The following is a 22771-nucleotide window of genomic DNA, read 5'->3' as shown; positions in this document are numbered from 1 at the left end:
ATAATTTAATTAAAATGTTTTCTATTTAAATTTCATTAATTTTGTATTGTATTTTGTCTATTGATTTTTATTTTTCATGACTTTAATTTCTTTAAAAATTCTTTTGATTAACTAAGTAAACTCCCCAGAGTTTTTTGTTTTGTGTCATCTTTGCAGGTCTTTGTATTGAAGTAATTTGTGAACTTTAGTGTGTGTCGTTTCTTTTTTGACTATTAGTCTTTATAAGTCGAAAGTGGGCGTCGGTAACGCCCCCCTTTTAAGAGCTTAAAACCAAAGCCCGGGATTTGCTCGCCTGATTTGGGAGGCTTTTAGTGGGGACAGTTCCCCAACCGACTGACTTGCGAGCTTCGCCAAGAGTGACACGCTAAACTAATTTCGGTGGCGACGGCACATGTAAACCGAATTAAAGTGACAGCCTCTTGGAGGACGAACATCCTCCGTATTCCTCCTTACCAGCGGCGCTTGGCTTGATTAATTTTTGGCCCGACAAGTGGGAGCCGCAAATCATCATCTGAGTGGGGTTCGTGGTGACGAGGTGCAGGGTGCGGGTAATTGCGTATTTTGCGAGTGAACACACAAAAAGACAGCAGAAGCAATCACACAAATGCACTCGGAAAAAGTACGCGCTTTCCTTGTATTAAACCAAATTTTAATTCGAAATTGTTATAAATTGTTAAAAAATTTAAATAGCTGCATTTACTACGTATGTATACAAAGTAGTCAAATTCAGGAAAGTAAAGTAATTTAGCTGCATTTATTTTCGGAGATTTTATATGGTGGCGTTCAAAAATAAATTGCTCAGTTTCCAAAACTATAAAAATATTTCTAAAGCTTTTAATTATTTTAAAATTTAAAAAAAAAAATTATTTTAATTATTTAAATTTGTAATAAAATTAATTACGTTAAGTTAATAACATAAAGAGTTGCAAATGTGTAGACAGAATCGAGAAGAATTTAATATTTTCCTTTATTATTTATGCAGGTGTATTATTTAATTTGGGTATGGAAACCATTTATAATTTCAGTATTTCGAGGTGTTAATAATCTCCTGTCCCAAATGTATTATGTCAAATGGATTTCCATTTTATGAAAAAGCTAACATATTTAAGCTTTCAAAAATAATTGTATCAAAGTACTAAAAACAATTGAAGACAAGTTAAAGGTGTTTGTCTGCAAAAGGGTGAGCACTCTTGTTTTTCGAATTACATGTGTACATTTTCCGAGTGCAGGAACATCAAAACACACAGCGTAGATAGGATATTTGGAGGAGGATGATGGGAGGACAAACCGCAGGCGGATGATTCGCCGTTTATTGGAGTTGTCGCCGTAGTCGTTCTCGTGGATGTGACTGTGGCGACGGGCGTAGCTGAGGACGTGCGTGGAGCTGGTGGCCGAGGAGCGTGCCGAGTTGCATCTGGACGGACAAACAAGTACAAATGACAGACATAATGCAGTGGAGGAGCATGTCTCCTCCAAACAAGGGGAGCATACCCGCCGGCTTCAATTTTCAATTTAATTTATGGCCCCAACCCAAAGAAACACCCACGCCAAAAAGAAGAAACTAGAACAATGGCTCCGGATTAGCCCGACTTTGCGTGTCAAGGCTAAACCCTCGACGAGTTTTGGGAATCGCAATTCGACAACTTAATGCCGATGGCAAGTCGTTCCGAGCCAACTCCAGCTAATTACTCACAGCCACCAAGTGGAGTGGAACCGGGTTGGCCGGAGATGAAAGATGAAAGGAGTGCGGTCAACGAACGGCGGACAAAGGAGATGCTAAACCCAATCAGCCAAGAACGATGTGAGCAAAAATTAATACTTCCAAATTGTAGACTTTCTGATACCCTGTCAGGAACAATGAATTATTATAAAACAAAAATCTTGTATCTTATATATATTTCTTATTTTATTTTTAGAAGAACCACTTTAAATACAAATCATAGAAAACTAATTAATAAAAGAAAGGTTTAGTTAGGAAAGTTTTAGTTAGAAAAAAATATATTTTCTATTATAAATTTTGTCTTTCTATACCCACGAACAAACTACATCTATTTTGATCTTCCAAAACACCAATAGATTAGCAATGGCTATAAAAAGCTGTGGGAAAAAATAAGCAAAGAGAAACTTTTGGCGCACTAAAAGGAACATATAGCAAAACCTTTTTCATAAATTCCTATTCATGTTTATGTTGCAGAAATAGTCCAGAGCCCCATTAGGGTTCTCATCATAATGGAACAAGCTATTTTCATAAATTTCCATTACCTACAACCAAAAAAGCCATGATAGAAATGGTCTGCACTTTCATCAGACGAAAGTGTTCAATAAAAACTGAGCTAGGGTATGGCAAATCATTGTGGGACCTTGCTCGCTTAATCAGTCTGCTGGGAGCTGTTATGGCTGCCTGGGATTGCTGTCCGCCGCTTGGTTACCCACTCATCCCGATTCCCGTTGGCAGTTTCAATTTCGTCGCGTTTATTCCCCACATTCCGACCCGGGCAACATCAGCAGATTGGAGCTCGCTGCCAGTGCAGCAATGCATATAAATGACGTAGCAATTGGAAGCCATTTGTTATGCGAAGCTTTGCTTTGTTCCACAATTAGAATTGCCAACTGGGGACACTCCGCCAACGTGAAGACGTTTACATGGCTTAAAGAGCAGTATTTCGGATTCTATTTAAGCAGTTAATACATTTTTAAGGCTTGGCATTTGTAATCAAGTAGACATTTTCACTCTATTTTGCATAAATAAAGGAATTAACTAGCTTAAGCCAGATTTTATTCAAACAAAACGAAAATTGGTTCAACAACTGTTTATTCGATTTAATAGGAATTCGGTTGCTTTCATGAATTGTAATTCTATCTTAATTATAACCAACTAGGAACTAACTGAGGGAAATGTTGTAAGTTTTGGCCACGTGAGATTTGGTGTGTGGTTTCGCGATGGTGTGCCATCAGATGGCAGCCGCCTGCCTTCTATTCCAGCGCCACACGGTGGCGTCATCGCACACGTAGACCAGCACGCTGGCGTCCCGCGAGAAGGCGATCTGTCGCACGGTGGCTCCGCTGCGCGGATTGTGCAGAGTGGTCATGTGGGCGCCCTCCGGATCGCTGGGATCCAGCTCCCACACATACACCTTGCCCTGCTGGTTGCCCAGTGCAATCACCTTCTGCCACGGATTGAAGCCGAACCGCACGAACCAAATCTCACACTCATCGTACTCGAATTCCGCGATGATCGTGCAGGAGGAGTCGCTCGGCTTTACCTGCTCGAAGCTCTGATGAAGTTGACCCGGCTTCCAGCACACAATAGCGTTCTCGCAGGATTTGGAGAGCACGAAGTTGCCAAACCACTGCACACAGTCCACGTAGTTCCTGTGTATATCCCTCGTCGAAAAGTCGGGGAAGTGCTTGGTGACCGTGGGAAACGGCAGGGTGGATTTCTCCTGGCTGAAAGTGTTGGATAGTTCGATTTTGTGGTGAAATTCGGGCGTATTCAGACACCACAGTTTCAGGGAGTGGTCCATGCCGCTGGACACAATGCGATCGCCACGCATATTGAAGTCTATGGAGAGCACCTCGTCGCGATGTCCTTCCACGCCGCCCAAGATGGCAATGCACACGTGACTCTGGATGTTCCACAACCTAATCGCATGGTCCTTGCTGCCCGAGAGCAGAAGCTGCAGCTTGTGCGGATGGAACTTGAGCTCGTTGATGGCCTGGCCGTGGCCAATATAGTTGCCCACCGCCTCGTTTTGCTCGACGTCAATGACCCTGATGACTCCGCGGTATCCAGCCGCCGCCAAAAGTGGAGCAGAGGTCTTTAGGTCGTACGACCAGGCGCAGGTGTAAAATACCTCATCGGGCTGGGGAGCAAATTAAAGAGTTTTCAATGACTTCCGCAATTCGAAGGGCAATTTTCATGACTTCATTGTTCAGTTAGTCTGGGAATTTGTTACTTTTTTCTATCTAAACTAAAATTTCAATAGATCTGGTTTAAGATTGAACTTTAGAGGTCAGTCAATTAACTGGGGATCAGAAATGAATTCCTCATATAATGGTTAACATATTTAAACTTCTAATTTTCAACTCTATTTAGAAAAGCAAAGTTTGACATTAAGAAAATGGACTTCCAACAGTGCCTTAACTAAAGAACAGGTTGTCTTCCTTCTCAAAAGGATTAAGTGATCATATAGCTCTTGTATCCAAGTGACTTTCATTCCATAGAAATATTATTCTGCCTGCAGCCATTGAAAAGCATCGAATATATATCATAACCCACTTAAGGGTGGCCCTAACTAAACAGGTTTTACAGGGTTTGAGATAACACATCGAGTTCTAGCAGTCTCTTTTCAAGCCTATCATTAACCAACTGAGCAACAGGGTCTTGAAGTTGGGTCTGTATGCTAGGGACTCACATCCGGATCGGCGTAGCAGTGGAGCAGCTGCATTCCGCCCTGCCGAGGGCACTCGTAGACCGTGACCCGGTTGCTGCCCGCGGTGGCGAAGACCTGGGGCTCATCCTTGCCGAGCAGCGTGTTGAAGGCCACGCCGAAGATGTTGGCTCCGTGGTTCTCTTTCACGTGGGTGCTTCGGGGAACACGAGAGGGCGTATTGAGGTCAGAATCAGTTTCCAGCTCGGTATTCGATTACTTTCTTACTCGTATTTGTAGGCCGGGCGGCTCTTTGGCTTCGATTTGGTACTCCGGCGTCCACGGCGTTTGCTCCTCGTACTGGACGACGGCGACTTGCTGCGCGAGGTGGTGCTGTTGGTGGTGTAACTGGCCGACTCATCCTGCACGCGGCACGGGCCCCAAAGATTCATTAATTCTCATTTCGCACATCCATTTGTCATTCGCTACTCACGCCACATGATTCCTCCGACTCTTCGGCCTCGTTGCCGTTTTTCACTTTATCACTGCTCATTTCGAACGCGCCGCACGTTTTCACGGTTAACTGAACCCCAAATTACGGCTTCGTTTGCAATAAACTATCAGTTTATGCTGATTAAAATGTTTAAATAAGGACTATAAATGTTTTCCGGCACTTTTGGCGGCAATAGTGTTACCCCATGCACAGATCGCGGAAATTACTGCGGCATTTCAGGACAAACGGTCTTACCATTGCGTAGAGTGGCCACCTAATCACGATCAGCTGGCCAGTGTTGGTTTACCATTAATCGATAAGTTAGACACTTAGGCGGCACATTCAAACTTTGAAATGACGAAACACATGCAGAAGCTAATTTTAATAAGTAAACAAACAAATGTAGGACAAATAACATGCCATGGATTCATGTGTGGTAGACAAACTTTTATATGTATGTACAAAATTACACTGGTCGGAAAGGGACTCTTTTTTCCCTCAGGCGTAAATCGTGGAAGTTATTTATAATTTTTAAAATATTACGATTTTATCTTCAATAACTTTATTTAAGTGTTTTTATGTTTTTGAATACCCTTGCAGAGGAAAATAATATCGGAATGTATGTTTTTAATAATTGCAGGTAGTATATTTTTCGGAAGGTCTATATAAAAGAGCTGTCATAATAATAATCGGAAAATTTATAGAAAATTCCATATGGCTCAGTTGTCATACGCATAGAAGTAAAGATATAGAAACCTTTAAAGTTAAGTTAATTAATTGAATAAGTGGTTTGACTAAAACATGTTTTTACTTGTAAAGAAGTTGTTATTAAATTTACATAATATTTGTACTCTTCAAAAAAGCGGACTTTCTAATGTTATATTTTATTTTTTTTATTTCTATTTATTTTGTTTTATTTGAATAAGTTTAAATCTTTAAAAAAAAATATTGCAATTTGCAGTGTTTTTAAACTTATTAAACAATATCCATATTAAAATCTGTCAAATCTTTCAGTCTCTACGCCTGAGTAAAAATGTTGTTTAAAACTTACTAAGTTTATGAGCACGATTAAAGAAATCAGCGTGTTGTCAAAGGAAGTATCAAGTATTATTATTGCAAACTTGTTTTGTACAAAAGTCGCGGCAAGGAACATTTACAATCACGCAGAGCGCGGGTGGAAAACAAGACAAGTGTTCTTTTGATTTTAGTCTAGGATAAAATAGTTATTTACAACAGAAGCGAGCAAAAGATAGGGAATAGGGGTCGGAGGCTAGACAGAAGATACAGCAGTGGAAATCGCAGACAGAGGTCAGCAGACAGATAGTTGGATAGAGGAGAGATAGAGAGACAGAGTTATAGAGTTACAGAGTTATAGAGCTATAGAGTTATAGAGAGTAGTTCATTCTGGAGCTGTGTTCTGGTTAACGCAAACGTCAAATGAAAAGGCAAATCGAACGAACTGAAGAGGCGGAACGGATAAACGGATAAACGGTTAGCTTAGAAATCAAATCTCAAGTACGTTTTGTTCGTCGACATGGACCTGGCCCAGGTGGGTGTCCGCAGGCGGCGTTGCCGGTGCACGGTCGCTGGGTTACTGCAGCTGCCACTGCTGCCGCCGCTGGCCGCACTGGCCGCACTCTCCGCCGCCTTGGCACTTGACTCGGGGGTGGGGGCGGTGGCGGGGGTGGCTCCTTCCCCGGCGGAGCCTCCTCCATCACCGACTCCCTCACGGTCTCCAGGGCTGGTTGTAGTTTGGGTGCGGGTGCAGGGGTGGTTGTATCTGGAGCGGACGGCGGACCAGTGGGTCCACTGTGGGTCTGCGGGGCCAGGGAAACGCCCTTGGTGCGACCCTCTATGCTGTTGTCCTGGTTGTCACCCGCCCCCGGCGTTGCTCCCACCCCTCCTCCAGGGGCCACCTCCTGCAGGCTGCAGCTGCTGTTGGAGTTATTGTTGTCCTGCTGCTGGTCATCGCGTCCGTGGCTGTGGCGACCGCAGTTCAGGTTCTTGCAATTGCCGTTGCAGCCCTCCCTGCAGGATTGCCCCCGAGTTGGGCGCCAGTTGGAGTTGCAAGGCAGGCGGTCAAGTGGTTCGGCGACCAGCAGTTGGCAGTGAGTAACAGCGAACCGGCAAATGGGGCAATTGTTAGGACACGAGACACCACGTTGATGTTGCATTGCATTCGGTTTGTTTGTGTGTTTTGTGTGAGAGTTTTTTATTTAGTTTTCATGTAATTTTTTAGGTAAATAGTTTTGTCAATAGAAAGAAAGAATATATAAATAGAAAATCAGTTGAGAGGTTGTGGTAAAGCTTTAGGGTTTAGTAGGGGTAGAGAACTGGACTTTTCCCACGCAGCATGGCCTGACCATCAACAGAATATGTCAAAACTAGCAATTCTTTTTCAAGCTTGCCCTAAAAGAACATTTATTTTACTTACAAATTCAAAAACAAGGGCTTTAATATTAAATACTTTTGAGATTTGACATTATTTTGTGCAAAAAATGTACTAAACATAAAAATACCGAACAGGAAAATATTGTTAAGCATAAATTTCTGGATTGGAGGCATCCAACTGAAACTCCAAACTTTTTTGGAACATTAAAAGTGTTTAATTTGTCCTTTTAGGGCAAGTTTTAAAAATGCACCAATTTCACAACCACTTACAAAGCTAGTCTCAGTGGCAAACAAAGTTAACGCCGAAACTTTGTGGCTTGTTGGCAAAAAAATAACAAAATAAATGGGGTAAAAGGGGTAAAAGGGAAGTGACTTTCAACCAAACCTCACTTGGCTATGTAAATCGAAGAATCGTGTCTGAGTGGGATTGGTAGGTACGGATATGTTAAAAATTCATGTGTCCCAGCACCTGAATACAATGGATACCGCGTACTCCATACATATGCAGATGACATTCGGGAGTGGATCGGTGGGGGATTTAATTGAAAGTGTGGTAAATAATAAAAATGCATTGATGCATTGGGCTTGTATTTGTAGAGAGTCCCCTTCTGCGGCTGGTTAGCGAACCAAAATCGGGCTCGAAAATGCAAAATCTTTCCGGAATAGCGTTATAGTTTATTTAAAACCAAATTTGTTTGTTCACTGGCAAAATGTAAGTGCCTAATACAAAATACATTAAATACTGTCGAAATAAATTAAACAGACCAGTTATTATTTTATTTTAGTTGACTAATTTCTAATTCTTTTGGTAACTTAAAAATTTTATTATTTAAAGCCCTCTAAAAACATTATTTCTGTTTGATAAAATATTATAAAAATATAAAAACTTTGCACTTCCATCCCTAACGTTCAAACCTTCAAAAATATTCAACAAAAATATTATGGCAAATAGCTTTTCAGAGGCGAAGTTATAGCAGAAGGGGAAGAATACGGGTTAGATTCAGAAGAGGCACACAGAAAATTCCATCGGGCGAACTGGCAGTCGAACTGGTTAGAAATAATGCAGATACACCGAGAGAAATGGCGAGCAAAAAGTAAGACACCGAGAATTGAAGGCAGAGAGGTGAGGTTTCTTAAGTTAGAGACAGTTCTTCAATCAAATACGGTGCTGCGAATCGTTAGGGACGGTGTTCGGGGTCTTAATCTTAACTTAGTAACTCTCAGGAGCCGAAGAATACAGTACATACGTACAACGAATACGTTACGTAACGCTAGGCTATGGCTAAGAAATACTCGATCTCTGCAAACGTTATATGATGATGTGTTCGATGAGAGATAGAAGACAGAATAGATACGATTAATGGTGATGATGATATGGTGGGCTAGAATTTCTTTTTTTACTGGCAGAGCAAGGCAAAGAATATATCTCCATTTTCGAAATACATGAACTGAAGAGCACTACAAAGTATGAGAATAGAAATATTCGGTAACAGAGTTAGAAAGAAGTTGGAAGAAGAAAGAGGTGAGATAGGTGAATAAAAGTGGTTATTGTGGGTTTCGGGTATGATGTGGACGCGAGTTGGTTTATGGTTTTATTATGGAAGAGATGTTAGAGTTAAAAATCAACAGAGTTAACGACAAAACCAAAGCGACAAGTTTGACTCGATGGGAACACTTACTCTTCGCTCTCAACGGATGAGGACGCAATCTGCCCCAACTTTGTTTTACCTGTTGTGGGGCTTCTGCTCAACAACACAGACACACACACAGTAACAGTAACAGAACGGATATAAAAAGAAAAATATTCAGATATATGTATACATTCAGTAGGTAACAAGGGCCTCAATTAATTGTTCGACTTAGGAGTACATAGAAGGTGGTTTTCTTTTCAAAAAGCGAAGTTAGATGGTTTGATGGGCAAATGGCCTTGGTTATCGGTTGATGAAAAGCTTGCCTTGGGTGCAAATCCAAAATTTTGAAACTACGCAGCGTTAGTCGGGTGGATCCTACTCAAAACGGGTTACAAAGCCTAAACCAATTCGATGGGAGCCCCCAAAGAAGCCCAAGCTGAAGCAGAGTTGTCCGAAGATCAGTCGACTCGACTCGACTCGTTATCCTCTTGGTTAGGCTAGACCGCCAAGAAGCTGGCAAATTGTTCGATTTCGGGGGATATTTTATGGGTAAGACCACTAGTGGTAGACCACCTACCTTGATTCGTCAATGAAGACGGCCTCGAGTACACGAGCCGCGTAGTGCAGATTGCGCTGCATGTCCTCGTAGGCCACGGTCTCATGATCCATGCGGCGGAGAAGACTGCGTATTCTGTGGGATTTTAAAGACGTATTAGTTGAATGATTCATGGCCAAACTTTTATATATAAATAATCAGAAATATACTAATTCAATACGCGTCCAGTAAAAAAAGCGTTTTCGAACTTAAGTATCTCTTATCAGCACTAAAGCTTTATCGCAACGCTATTACTTTCGTCGAAATTGGTATTATAACGACAGAAGAAATGGGAGTTTTAAACATTGACGAAAATCAATGTTTTTGGGAGAATCATCTAGGCTAATCATATCAAAATTAACCTAAATAATATGAGTTACAAGTAGGAATAAATCTTTACTAATGAGAAAAATTCGTAAATTAATGTTAAACATGTTAGCAAAATAAAACATGGAATTGCTATTGCAAGTAAATAAATTTGTTATTATGTTATTTATCTTGAAAAACTTTATGATCCATTCTTAAAAATAAATAGTTTACTTTCTAAACACTTGTTAAAATTACGATTACCCGCTTTGATGTGTATATTTGTAATTGTAAATTACTGAACCTTAGCACGTCAAAAAACTACGAGTTATCGCTTTAAATATATAAATTTTCCTCTTTCTGGATTTTATAAATAAGTGTTTATTGGAGGTGGATGCCCCATTGTTTCCTGACCAGTCCACACTTAAGTCATGCGTTTCCTCGTTCTGATCACCATTATCCTTTTCGCTTTTTTAGCCTTGACTGATGGTCGGAAAAAAGGAAGCCCTTGTTTATGTCCCTGGATTATTGATAATGTTTGCGGATCGGATAACATAACCTACCCCAACTCGTGTGTTTTAAAATGTGGAGCAAAGCTAAAATCGGATGAAATAACTGAAGTCAAGAAGGGAAGCTGTTAATAACCGGGATTTGAAATGCTATTTTCAGACATATTTACATGACATGTTTGTGAATATCATGTTATAAGTCCCCAACAAAAAAAAACTTCCTGGGCTATAGTAAGATAAACAATTGTTTTCTTTTTGCTACAAAATTTTTTAAAACATGGTAGTGGCAGAGGTCAAAATATGAATGACTTCTAGAACTATATACCAATGTATGCTTATCAAAGCATATTACTGACTATTGTAAAAATAATAAAAATCAGTCAACAGTGAATTTGTTAAAAATGCTAAGCACCGAGATTTCGTTTCAACTTTTTGAAGTTGAGAAATCAGGATAGGCATACTTAATTTAAAAAATATTTACGAGGTGGTGTTCTAATTCTTTTCAGTTTATAATGAATTTAAAGTTATTTGCTACGCCTGTTTTCAGCCTCTTAATTAAAAAAAAATTTTTTTTGACGCTCTTACACATTTGGAATGACGTTTTAAATTTAACAAATTTAATGATGTGATTTTAACCAGTGTTAAAATTATGATTTTACACTTTAAAATTGAACGGATCCGGGTACTAGTATAAATACTATGCCACTATATGTCATATTATTATACAGTATGGCCATGCGTTTCCTAGCGTTGATCGTCCTCTGCCTGTTCGCTCTGTTGGAACTCACAGAAGCTATACCCTGTTTATGTACCAAGGAAAAACAACCCTTCGTCTGCGGAATAGACAAAAAAACCTACGCACACGCGTGTCGGGCAAAATGCGTTGGTGTCAGTATTGCCCATGAAGGAAAGTGCAAATAACCGGAGTACGAAAATGTAGCTGGTCATAAAATGTGAAAGAAACCTTAATTTTATCCAGTGGTGGGACGGACTACTCCCCAATGACAAATCTGCTTTTTAAGTGATATTTCTATTAATTTTATAAATGATATATTTGTAAAATACGTATGTATATCTACAAATCTGTCTTATTCCTATACCATGTTCAAGTCAAATTTGATTTTAGTCCGAGTTTAAGTGAAAGCCCCTTCTCTTGGATCTTCAAAAATTAAACCAGTCTGTTCACCTACGTAGTCTATTCTTATTAAACTTATTCACGGGTATGTGGTGGGTCCCGAGTTACTAGGTCGCCTAAACTTCTCTGTGCCCAATAGCATTACCAGGAACTATGTACCTCTTACTTTAAATCATTGAAAATCCAACTACGATATTCATGACCATTTTAGAGTACTGTGTAATAAGTATAATAAACTAAGCCATATTATTTCTACTATGGACTCTTTCCCAATAATTGCATTATTTTTATCTATTTTAGCACCAAATTAGAATTACTTTTTTGTTTCGTATGTATTTTTAGCTTAGTCTGCCCGTTTCCATATAGTCATTTTTTCACCTCTCTATAATTCCTTTCAGTTAATAATGAATTTCAAGTTATTTGCTAATATTTTTTTGTCGCTCTTACATATTTGCAATGACGTTTTAAATATTAACAAATTTAATTATGTGATTTTAACCAGTGTAAAAATTATGATTTTACACATTAATATTTAACAAATCCTGGTAATAGTATATATACCATGCCCATTTATGGCATATTATTATACAGTATGGTCACGCGTTTCCTTGCGTTGATCGTCCTCTGCCTGTTCGCTCTGTTTGAACTCACAAACTCACAACTCGCCTGTTTTCGTAAATGTACCAAGGAAATATATCCCGTTTGCGGAATAGACAAAGAAACCTACGGAAACCCGTGCAGAGCAAAATGTGTTGGTGTCAATATTGCCCATGACCGAGAATGCAAATAACCGGAATTAAAAAAAAATTGTTGACCTTAAGCCAATTTATCGCTATAATATATAATTAGTCCTGGTTATTTTGTAACTTGTGTCGATGGGGTGTGGAAGACCCAGTCTTGCTTGATCAACTTAATACTATAGCCATGCTAGGCTCTGCTTTAAGTACCATTTTACTATTCGCAGTTTTTAAACTGACTGCATCCAGAAACTGGTGCTTATGTAACTACGATTATAATCCTGTATGCGGATCAGACTACAAAACCTATCCCACCGAGTGCGTTATGAGATGCCAATCTTCCCAACAAGGATTCAGACTCACTGTGCTCAAGAGGGGTACATGCACCAGATACCAGCAATAAGATGATTATACTAAAGATATAGGGAACACATCATCTCCATGCAGTTCTGAAGTCATTATTCACATGTGTGAAGCAAATACAATGATTATTCACCCAAAACCATTTAATTCGTTTATTTCTCGGATAAGAACGATTAACAGAGAGGAGACATCTTATCTATTTTCCTCAGTTAATTCATTAAAAACAAGAAAGGAAAGCTAACTTCGGGCGGAGCTAAAGTTGATATACCCTTGCAGAATACTCTGTAAATTATATTCTCCAAAATTATTCATATGATGCATTCTTAATACTCATAAAAAATCCCAACTTCCTAACTTTAAAAACACCAAAGTTATAGCATTTCCAATCATTCAGTTATATGGCAGCTATAAGTTATAGTCTGCCGATCCTTATGAACTTTGGTAGGTCGGATTGATTGGCCAAAAATAAAACCCATAGAAAATCCCAACTTCCTAACTTAACAAACACCAAAGTTATGGCATTCCCGATCAATCAGTTATATAGCAGCTATAGGATATAGTCGGCCGATCCTTATGAAATTTGGTACGTCGGATTGATTGGCCAAATATAAAACCCATAGAAAGTCCCATAGAAAATCCCAACTTCCTAACTTAACAAACAGCAGAGTTATGCCATTTCCGATCAATCAGTTATATGGCAGCTATAGGATATAGTCGGCCGATCCCGGCCGTTCCGACTTATATACTGCGTGCAAAGGAAAGAAGGGTGTGTGCAAAGTTTCAATTCGATATCTTTAAAACTGAGAGACTAGTTCGCGTAGAAACAGACAGACGGACAGACAGACGGACAGACGGACAGACGGACATGGCTATATCAACTCAGGAGGTGATCGTGATCAAGAATATATATACTTTATAGGGTTGGAGACACCTTCACTGCGTTGCACACTTTTGACCAAAATTATAATACCCTCTGCAAGGGTATAAAAATTCTACCACTAAGTAATCCATTAATCCAGGTGCATTACAAATCAGAAATCAAATGATTATTTCAGTTAATGTTTTAAGTCGAATACTTGTTGAAAATCTGCAAAAAAATACGGAACAGAATATAAACAAAAATTCTTTACCTAGACTTAAAGCGCATTATATATGAAGGTTTAAAAGATTGTTAATATCACAAATTTGTATTTAAAAAACTCTAGTTATGTAAACAAATTTAATAATGTGACTTAACAAGTGTTAAAATTATGATTTTACACCATAAAGCTTAACGATTTCCTGGTACAGGTATATATATACCATACCCCTATCTGCTATATCAGTATAGACTACCGCCATGCGTTTCCTTGCGTTGATCCTCTGCCTGTTCGCTCTTTTGGACCTCACTTTTGGATCTTGTGTCTGTACCAGGGAGTATTCTCCTGTTTGCGGATCAGACAAAAAAACCTACGGAAACCCGTGCGGAGCAAAATGCGCTGGTGTCAGTATTGTCAATTACGGAGAATGCAAAGCATAACACAAGAAAATAAAATGTGACAAAATAATCCTTCATTTCATCCAGTGGTGGTACGGACTACTTCCCAATGACAAGACTGCCTTTTCAAGTGACAATTTCATTAATTTGATGTGTGTAATTGTATCTTAGAGGTAACGAGGACGGAAGCTAACTTCGGCAAGCCGAAGTTTTAATACCCTTGCAGACTTTGACGAAATTGCTAAAAGTGAAAAAGTAGCGAAAGGAATAAGGTATACATAAGTAAACTAGATTTGCATCGTTTCAAGTCAATTGCTTTTATACTGCAAAAATGTCATATACAAATAGAAAAAAAGGGATACTTTCGCAGCCTTTAACAATTTTTCCTATCTCCTTTAAGATATAGACTTCCGAGCGGCAAGCGCTTTTACCCTAATCAAGATAAGCGTAAATAAATAAGAATTGGAAAATTTTATGTTAGTAGCTTACACACTGCGCGAAATATTCTGATAATCATCAAATTTGGACCGATTTCACCCTATTGTTCCTATGGGAGCTATAGGATATAGACGTCCGATCGTCACGCGCTTTTACCCTGATCAAGGTACGCATAAAAAAATAAGATTTGGAAAGATTTATGTCAATAGCTTTTACACTGCGCGAAATATCCTAAAAATCATTAAATTTTAACCGATTTTACCCTATTGTTCCTATGGGAGCTATAGGATATGGACGTCCGATCGCCACGCGCTTTTACCCTGATCAAGGTATGCATAAAAAAATACGATTTGTAAAGATTAATGTCAATAGCTTTTACACTGCGCGAAATATCATAAATTCTTGCAAGATATATCCAATTGTTCCTATGGGAGCTATAGGATATAGACGTCCGATCGGGGCGATTTTCAAACTTGATCTGCGTACACATGTTTTAGGACGATTGTGAAAGTTTCAGATCGCTAGCTTTTAAACTGAGCTCGCAAACGGTATTGAAACAGACGGACAGACGGACATGGCTATATCGACTCCCCTATTGATCCTGATCAAGAATATATATACTTTATGGGGTCGGAAACGTCTCCTTCACTGAGTTACAAACTTCTGACCAAAATTATAATACCCTCTGCAAGGGTATAAAAAGCTATACCTTTCACTGCTAAACAATTTATTCGCCGTAAAATATGGGGAAGAGAATACTTGCGAGCAAAAAGTATTTGTATATGAAAGCACATAAGGGCGCTTTAAGTTGGATGAACATTTTTAGGTCCTACTGCTACCAACAAAAATTGTTGAAAAAAATGCACTTTAGGTCCTTCGTATTGGGTTTTAAGTTTTTCATATATTTTCATTTAGATGGTGTAGAAAATTCTAATTGACAAGGTTTTGTAAGAGCAGTTTTTATTGTATCTTTGAGGCCAATTGTGAGATCAAAGTTTTCTGACTGATTAAGGGCATGACTAAATCCTTAAGACTGTTGATGCTGATCAAACAAGACTTCAAAGGTCGGAAACGCTTTTTTTAAACTGTTACATAATTTTGCATAAATAAGTACAATACAAAAAGGAAGCCAAATAAAGTAATTAATATCCAATAATTTGGCTTATAATTATATTGGGGGAACTCACCTCCCGGCCGCTTTGTTTAGGGCATCTGGCGTGTCGACTGGCGGCAAACTCTCCGTGTCCCATTGCCCGGCGGCGAACGAGATATTCGAGGGCGTTTCGAAGGAGTGTCCCGACTCCTGCGGAATATCGGTGTCCCCGCGGAGGAACGAGTTGTTGCCGGCGACGTTAATCGAGTGGCCGACGGTGTTGTATTCCCCTGACTCGCGACCAACGCCCATTTCGGTCTGCGACAGATTAGCCGACGAGATCTGAATATTGTCGGCCAGGTAGTTGGTGGCATTCGGCGATGACGGCTGCATTTTGGCGGCGGCGGCGACGGCGGCGGTGGCTGTTGGTCCGGAGCTCGGGAACTGATTGCTTGATCGGCTGTCGCCGGCGGACGCGGATCCGTTGCTGCCGGATCGGAAGCTTAGGCGCTCCGCGAGTGGCTCACTGAGCGGCGTCTGGGCGAAGCCAATCCCCGGAACTGTGGAGCTGGAGGCGGTGGTGGAGGGCGATGCCAGCTGGGAGTCGATTTGCGTGAAGTTCCGGCTGTTTGTGCGTCGGATAATCGTCAGTGAGCCGTGTCCTGCAAAATGCCGGAGGGAATCGGTTGGGAAGAAACTGATTTAGTTGCCGGCTGCTTATTTAGTTATATCACTCTCACTCTTGACACATTGATTGAGGCCCTACTGGGATCTAACGAAGCACACAAAGGCCCCAAAGGAAAGGGTTCAGATGCAGGGAATACAGTGGGCACAGGAAGATATATATACCAAAATAAGAAAATGATTTAAAATTCCGAGTTACATACTACCAATGGAATGGGGGGAAAATGGTAAGGAAAAGAATATATTATATAAATATATCTAAGTTAAAGAATGATTTAAAATTATGAGTGAAAGATTATGAATTCAAATATTTCGAAGTACTTATCAAACATTTAATAATATATGTAATATGTTGTTCAAACTAGTGTTAGAAACATAAATGTTTTGAGATCATGAAATAAAATAAGGCGTTACATTAGTTATACATTTTTAAAATAATATATTTTGAAAATTATACATTTTTAAAATAACACAGAACAATTTTTAAGTAATATTCATTATAAAAATCTCCTTTCCATTTTGTCCCACCGTTCGCTTTCTTCTTTGGTCAGAAATCCTTTGATACAATCGACAAGAAATCAATAATTTATCCCCATCATTTAAGGCCATTGTAGCATAGAATTCTTTATTTAGTTTAACCCCAAGTGAGGGGAAAAAGCTTAACGAGCAGCGAACAAAAGCCGTTGAAGAAGTTCCTCCTGCGAATCCTGGTCCTGCCCCATTTGTACCCCCTGAACCCCTGCCTCCAGTTGGCTGAGTGGCATCATCCCAAGTTGGCCCCAAGTTGCCTTGCCGGGCGTGTCGAAAAAGTGCAAAGGATTTATCTGTGTGTGTTTGTCAAGTGCCGAGGAGGGGTGCTCGGAGCAATCTATCTGCGAATTCCCCAACCTTCTTTAACAGAGCTGTGTCTTCGTTTTGGCTGCTGGAATCTTAACTGCATTCCATTTATTTTGACAGTGCAAGCACCTCCTCAGAAAGGTGATGGGGCAGTCATAAAATCCGCTTTATGCAGCACTTAAATTTATGTTACACCCGAGATTCCCTCGCTTAACTGCTAGATGCGCGGGCTCTTTATCGACTCGAGTTTTGGGATGAAATGTTTTATGCTCCTTTTACTGGCGACTCTTCAAGCCTTAATGACTTTCAACGCTTCATTTTACCCCACAATGTGGGGGAAACCGGAGAAAAATGCTGTGCTGGCCCCACCTGGCATCAGCTTACGGCTAAACCTAAACCCAATTCCGGTTGTCTTGACCCATGTGAGTGGGGTGGTGGAAATTGCCGGCAATTAAATGGCCTGATGGCCGCATAACGTGCGTTTCGCAACTGGTAACATGATCGATGGTTTCCCATCAATCTTTTTTGAAAAGCTAAGATAGTTGGGTTGCTCGACAATTTAGTTTGTTAACGATTGATCTCAATTAGATATTTAAATATTTTTGTAAAAGAAGTATGTTAGGGCTTCAGCGGATAACACGATATTTACTGAAAAAAATGTAGAATTAACGGTTTAGAAGTAGAAGACTTTTTGTGGACTTCGATTTATCAGATCGGAATTCATTGGGGGAATTATTTAAATATTTTATTATATTTTACCAGACAGTTTTGCCCTTTTGTCTATTTAATAAATTCCGAGTTAAAAAGTTGTCATTAAACACCATTGTTAATTAAAGTGGTTTTAAATTAGATTTAAGCTAAACATTCAGTTTAATTTGATTACATGCCATTTGCTAATTGAAATAGCTTTTTGTTAAATCAATTGTTTACATGCCATTCTAATTATTAGTTAAATTACATATAAAATTGCTAATTTAAATAGGTTTTATAATGTCCTTTAATGCCCTCCAGGTTAATGAAAACCGATCAATGAAATACCTAATTAGGGAAACTGCGGTGCAATGCGATTTCAATTAGCCAATTCTGCTCTTAACCACAACTGTCCACTAAGACCCCTCCTATCTAAATTCCTGCCATTTCCGAGCGATGTCAAACCGACTTAGTCACCGCAATCTCCGCAGCTGGTGCAGGATGAATTATGCAGGCGGTGTACGAGCTCTGCGGTGTCCTGTCCGCTACTTTAAAATGGAAATTATAATGCGGATCAGATGGTGAACTATGCAAAAATAACACACATACACACAACAGCGGGGGAGGGATTCAAAATGCCATGAGCTTGAGCTGCTCGTTACTTACTTGCCACTTGACCATTTATTGTCGCATTTGTGCCGCTGCCACTGAGCTCAGAGACTGTGGGACTGACGGCTTCCTGGGCTGGCGTACTGGCGCCACCTGCTCCTCCGGCTCCGGCCCCAGATCCAGATCCAGATCCACTTGCTGCCCCAGCTGACCCACTCGCTGCACCGCTCGCTGCACCACTGCTGCTCGATGCCGCACCACTGCTGCCGGTGGTGCCTGCCCCAACACTGGCCTCGTCCCGCTTGCTGGGCAAACTCTCCGGCGTGCTGGCAACTGGAAATGAGATGGGAATCATTCTTAGTTAAATGCACTTTTCTTATCGTCTCAGAGATATTATCTCTGTTTTTAACAAAGGCCTGGCAATAAATATAAATACGTTTTTAGCTAAATATTATTCAAATAAATGTTTGCAGATCCATGTATCACAAATTCAATGCATTTTTGTTTTCAAAAGTATTTCTGTGAATATATAATGTGTTTCTTAATATTTTCTAATTAAGTAAGTTTTTTTGGTGAAAATAAAAATTTTGTATATTTATAAAATTGTGAAATAATATACAAAATGTAAATAGAAAGACTCTGGTTATAATTAAACAAAAAATACTTGCAATATGAATTACTGCATTATCAAAATATTTTGTAATTAGGTATCCTGTTTAATAAATATCATGAATATATTTTGAAGCCTCTGCTGTAAGAGTTTTTTCTTTATAAACTATATATCTTTATTACTATAAAAATTTTGTTTTAGCTACTTAAACTTCGAAGCAAAATGCTCAATTTTATCGGAGTGATTAATTGAAAGCTGCAACCAGTTCGTAATTCTATTAACGTACATTTTGATCTCTTAGTAGTAAAATACGAAATACCCCAGCATCACATCAACAAAATAAAATTTTGTTTTTATGTGTATAAACATTTACATATAATATATCTGCCTGACTGCTCCAACAGGTCCTGCATGGCAATCAGTATTCAAACTATCTTTCTTGTCTATGTGAGCCCTAAATCCTTTTGTTGTCTTTCACTCGCTGCAAATCCCTCCTTTCTAATGCTGTTGGGCTTAGCTAAAGTGTATTTGTGTTGTGTATTTTGTTTGCTTCTTGGCCAGAAGGGTAGGAAAACGTTGTTTCGGTGATTGGTAGGGCGTCTTTTCTACTTTAAGAAAGGAGTTTATTTAACCAGAAAGCTGTTTAACAAGATACAGAAATCCAGATTCAATTTCAAGAAAAACGATAAAAGTTAAATAACATATATTAAGATGATCCCCGACGATTATTGTGGTTTTACAACTTTATTTAAATGTTTATAAAATGTCTCAAAAGAACAGTAAACCAGGTATTTTTAAAGAGAAAGAGAAATCCCACGTTTACCAAGGATTTCTTGAATCCACAACCATTTTCCTTGCGCTTAAGCTTTTTCTGCTCCATCTTGTATTATCCTATCCTTTGATTTGGCCGGGCTTAGTAGCCTCCTTCGGCACTACAAGATTAGATTGAAATTGCTTTTGTGCCTTGAAAGGATTTTATTAGGCCAAGCTAATAACGTTTTTTGCGAATGTTGCCAAGGCCAACAGCTGTGCAGTTAGTAGCAAACTAGGGTAATATTAAATATTTGTATATGCATAGAAACAATTTAGTTCAGGTCGCTAATTTTGAGTAATGCTTATACGCCACGTGTTTAAAAAGATGGAAACTCCCGCTTAGAGCGGCAATTTTTCAAGCTTTGTAATTTCGTATGTAATGTACATCATTACAATTAGTAAGTATATGGTGTTTATTTTATTTATTATTCCAAGTTGTCAATAAAATAAATCGCAAGTAAGGCGTTATTTCCTAAAGGCACGACTAATGTTTGAAAATTACGATTTGTAGGTGCAAGTGTGTACTTTTTCCGACGAAATGCGGCTTGCGAAGGGTGCTGGCCTGGCTTATCTATAAATGAGTGCCGGTCGGGTGTGAAAGCTCCAGTCTTGCCTAGCCAGTCCAACACTAAAGCCATGCGTTGCCTAGCTCTGATCGCACTCTGCCTGTTCGCTCTTTTGGCCATGGCCACGGCTCAGGCCTTCTGCTCATGTCCTCGCAACTACGATCCTGTCTGCGGATCGGACGCCGTGACCTACAGCAACCAGTGCGATTTGAACTGCGCGGCCAAAAACAATGGACGTGCCATTACTGTCGTTAAGAGTGGAGCTTGCTAACGAGCGGATTATGGAAATCCATCTGGCTGTAACATTTATTTTTATAATGAAAAGTGCGAAATAAATACTTGTTGATTGTGAAAAAATGTGGATATATACCTGAGCTTTAACGCCTAATAACGATTCTCGTTTAAAATACATTTAGATAAAACTTGGCTTACATACAATTGGTCAACATATGAACTACATATTATTTGCGTAAAAATGCAAAACGTCTATGAAAATTGTAATATTCAAACCATCTATGAATCAGGTTTTATGTAAATTCAGGTGTGGCCTAACAAATTAGTTTGTTTCTGTTACTACTTCAACTTTATTAATTCTAAGCTTCAGCAAAATGTCAAATCTTGTTATTTATTTTAGCCAGCTTATCTTAATAAGCAAAACAAAATATTTCATATTTTTTCAAGTGGTTTAATTATGCTGAAGTTAAAAAAACTCAAATTCTATGTGTGTTTTTTTGCGGTTTCTGTTATTGACCCAATTGTTTATCGACTTTTCTTGTTGGCTTGGATTCTATTTAGACAAATGTTGGCATAACTTTAGTAAAGCAAATAAATCAACAATAACAATAAGAAACCATACGAGGGCTGCAAAACCAAATTGGGAACACCTGGTTTTAAAATTGCAAAAACCTGACCCGAAATACAAGAGGTTTATCCAACTAAAGTAAAATGATGATTTATTTATTATTTATTTTCATAGATGATAATATTTCATCATTTTCATGATAACTATATCGACTATATAGTCATTCAATATAGAATGACCACTATCAACAAAAATAAATAATTTTTTTTTAATAATAACGGATTTATTTTTGTTACTAGTGGTCATTCTATATAGTCGAAGTAGCAACTTATCATGAAAATGATTAAATATTATCATCTATACGATGTGAGTCATAGCGGACTAACTTCGTTGAGACAAGTTCTTCTGTTTAAAGTTATTCACATTTGTTAAGTGGGTTAAACATAAATATAGACATATCCAATCACAATGTGTTTGCTCAGTGACTAATTTCAGAATATGGAATACCACTCATAAAGCTTTAATATGTTGATTGCCTTATTCAAAACACTGTAAATCAAAATATTACGAAACGTGTTTTCAACTTGAAGGTATCACTCATTAAATATGGTTATCATTGACAGCCAATCACTTGAACTACTTGAACTACTACCAACCACTATTGGAACTATCAAATTCGCAAATCTCTGCAGCCCTCGGAAATAGGTGCAAGTTTTTCCCAGTGTTGCGCTGTTTACGATTCGAACTTGCGATAAGGTGTTGAAACGCTATCAATTGCAATGCCAAATGCTCTGGTTGATAAGCGGATTTATTTCTATATATTTCACATTGATGATTAATACAAGGCACTTATTTTATTTGATTTCATTTTTCCTTGACGTTTCTTTGGTTTGTTGTATAAAGGTGTTTTAGTTCAGCAAGTTCCAGATCTCAAGAGTCCCAGGCTGCGTCCCTGGCGTTCCACATTTCGACGCTTGCAATCGAATTCGCAGCGATTGGGGTAGGTGACAAGGTTGCTGCCACAAACGGGATCGAAGCTCCTGGGGCAGGGGCAGAATTCATTTTTCGCCTCCACGTCGTCATCGCTGCGAATTGGCAACACGGCGATGGCCAAAATGAGGCACAGGGCCAGTAGAATGCTCAGGAATTTCATGGCGGCGGGGTTAATCCACTTGCTAGACTGATTCGATACTGCTATTTGACTTCTTTTTCAGTCAATGGAGCTTTGGTTGGCTTCGATTGGGGCACTTATCTTATCAGTTTTCGAGGTGCTTTGGAGTTGCGGGTAGTGTTGCCAGTGATATGAGTGGATTGCAGTAAAAATGCGCTCTCAATTAGCTGAAATAGTTCCTAGAATAACCTTGCTAAGTATATGCATTGCAAATTTATTTGAATAATTTATGAGCATCAGCACTTTCAATTTAATTACTTATTTAGCTTATCGCGGAACCAAACACGCAGTTGTTTATAGTTTTAACAAAAAGCTCTACGAAAAGCTATAATTACTCACTTTGTTAGAGAGCTTTTCCCTCTGCTCTCTCCGCCTTTTTATCAGCGATCAGGTGGAAATTTCCCCCCGTCTACAGAAATTTACATACCCATTACTCCGCCTTTTATGAGCC

At 39.1% G+C, this 22771-nt stretch overlaps 3 protein-coding genes across 3 annotated transcripts in view; all 3 read right to left on the bottom strand.

Moving 5' to 3' along the window:
- The window catches only part of LOC108045834 (calcium/calmodulin-dependent 3',5'-cyclic nucleotide phosphodiesterase 1), a 75924-nt gene that overhangs the window by 14597 nt on the left and 38556 nt on the right, over window positions 1-22771 (bottom strand). Inside the window, 5 exon segments of the mRNA XM_044460508.1 lie at window positions 6383-6536; window positions 6539-6891; window positions 9463-9576; window positions 15633-16200; window positions 18416-18691. Of these exon segments, the coding sequence (XP_044316443.1) occupies window positions 6383-6536; window positions 6539-6891; window positions 9463-9576; window positions 15633-16200; window positions 18416-18691 (1465 nt within the window).
- Window positions 2796-5351, bottom strand: LOC108045838 (polycomb protein esc). The gene is made up of 4 exons (XM_017125280.2): window positions 4864-5351; window positions 4659-4792; window positions 4416-4587; window positions 2796-3863 (listed from the first exon to the last, which is right to left on the bottom strand). Exons 1-4 carry the CDS (start codon window positions 4921-4923, stop codon window positions 2952-2954), a joined length of 1278 nt encoding a protein of 425 aa, XP_016980769.1. The 5' UTR covers window positions 4924-5351; the 3' UTR covers window positions 2796-2951.
- On the bottom strand, window positions 21940-22464 carry LOC108045839 (serine protease inhibitor Kazal-type 1). Its single transcript, XM_017125281.2, has one exon. It carries the CDS (start codon window positions 22300-22302, stop codon window positions 22063-22065), a length of 240 nt encoding a protein of 79 aa, XP_016980770.1. The 5' UTR covers window positions 22303-22464; the 3' UTR covers window positions 21940-22062.

Source organism: Drosophila rhopaloa, unplaced genomic scaffold (genome assembly GCF_018152115.1).
Source record: "Drosophila rhopaloa isolate 14029-0021.01 unplaced genomic scaffold, ASM1815211v1 contig_2, whole genome shotgun sequence".
Classification (NCBI taxonomy): Eukaryota; Metazoa; Arthropoda; class Insecta; order Diptera; family Drosophilidae; genus Drosophila; species Drosophila rhopaloa.
This window is presented reverse-complemented; position numbering and strand designations above follow the sequence as displayed.

What these genes read in the sequence shown, in the direction of transcription:
- LOC108045839 (XM_017125281.2), bottom strand. Translation starts at nt 22,302, where the DNA reads ATGAAATTCCTGAGCATTCTACTGGCCCTGTGCCTCATTTTGGCCATC.
- LOC108045838 (XM_017125280.2), bottom strand. Translation starts at nt 4,923, where the DNA reads ATGAGCAGTGATAAAGTGAAAAACGGCAACGAGGCCGAAGAGTCGGAG. An exon ending in CGCCCGGCCTACAAATACGA is followed by an intron (nt 4,588 to 4,658) that starts GTAAGAAAGTAA and finishes TGTTCCCCGAAG; the next exon opens with CACCCACGTGAAAGAGAACC. An exon ending in ACTGCTACGCCGATCCGGAT is followed by an intron (nt 3,864 to 4,415) that starts GTGAGTCCCTAG and finishes TTTGCTCCCCAG; the next exon opens with CCCGATGAGGTATTTTACAC.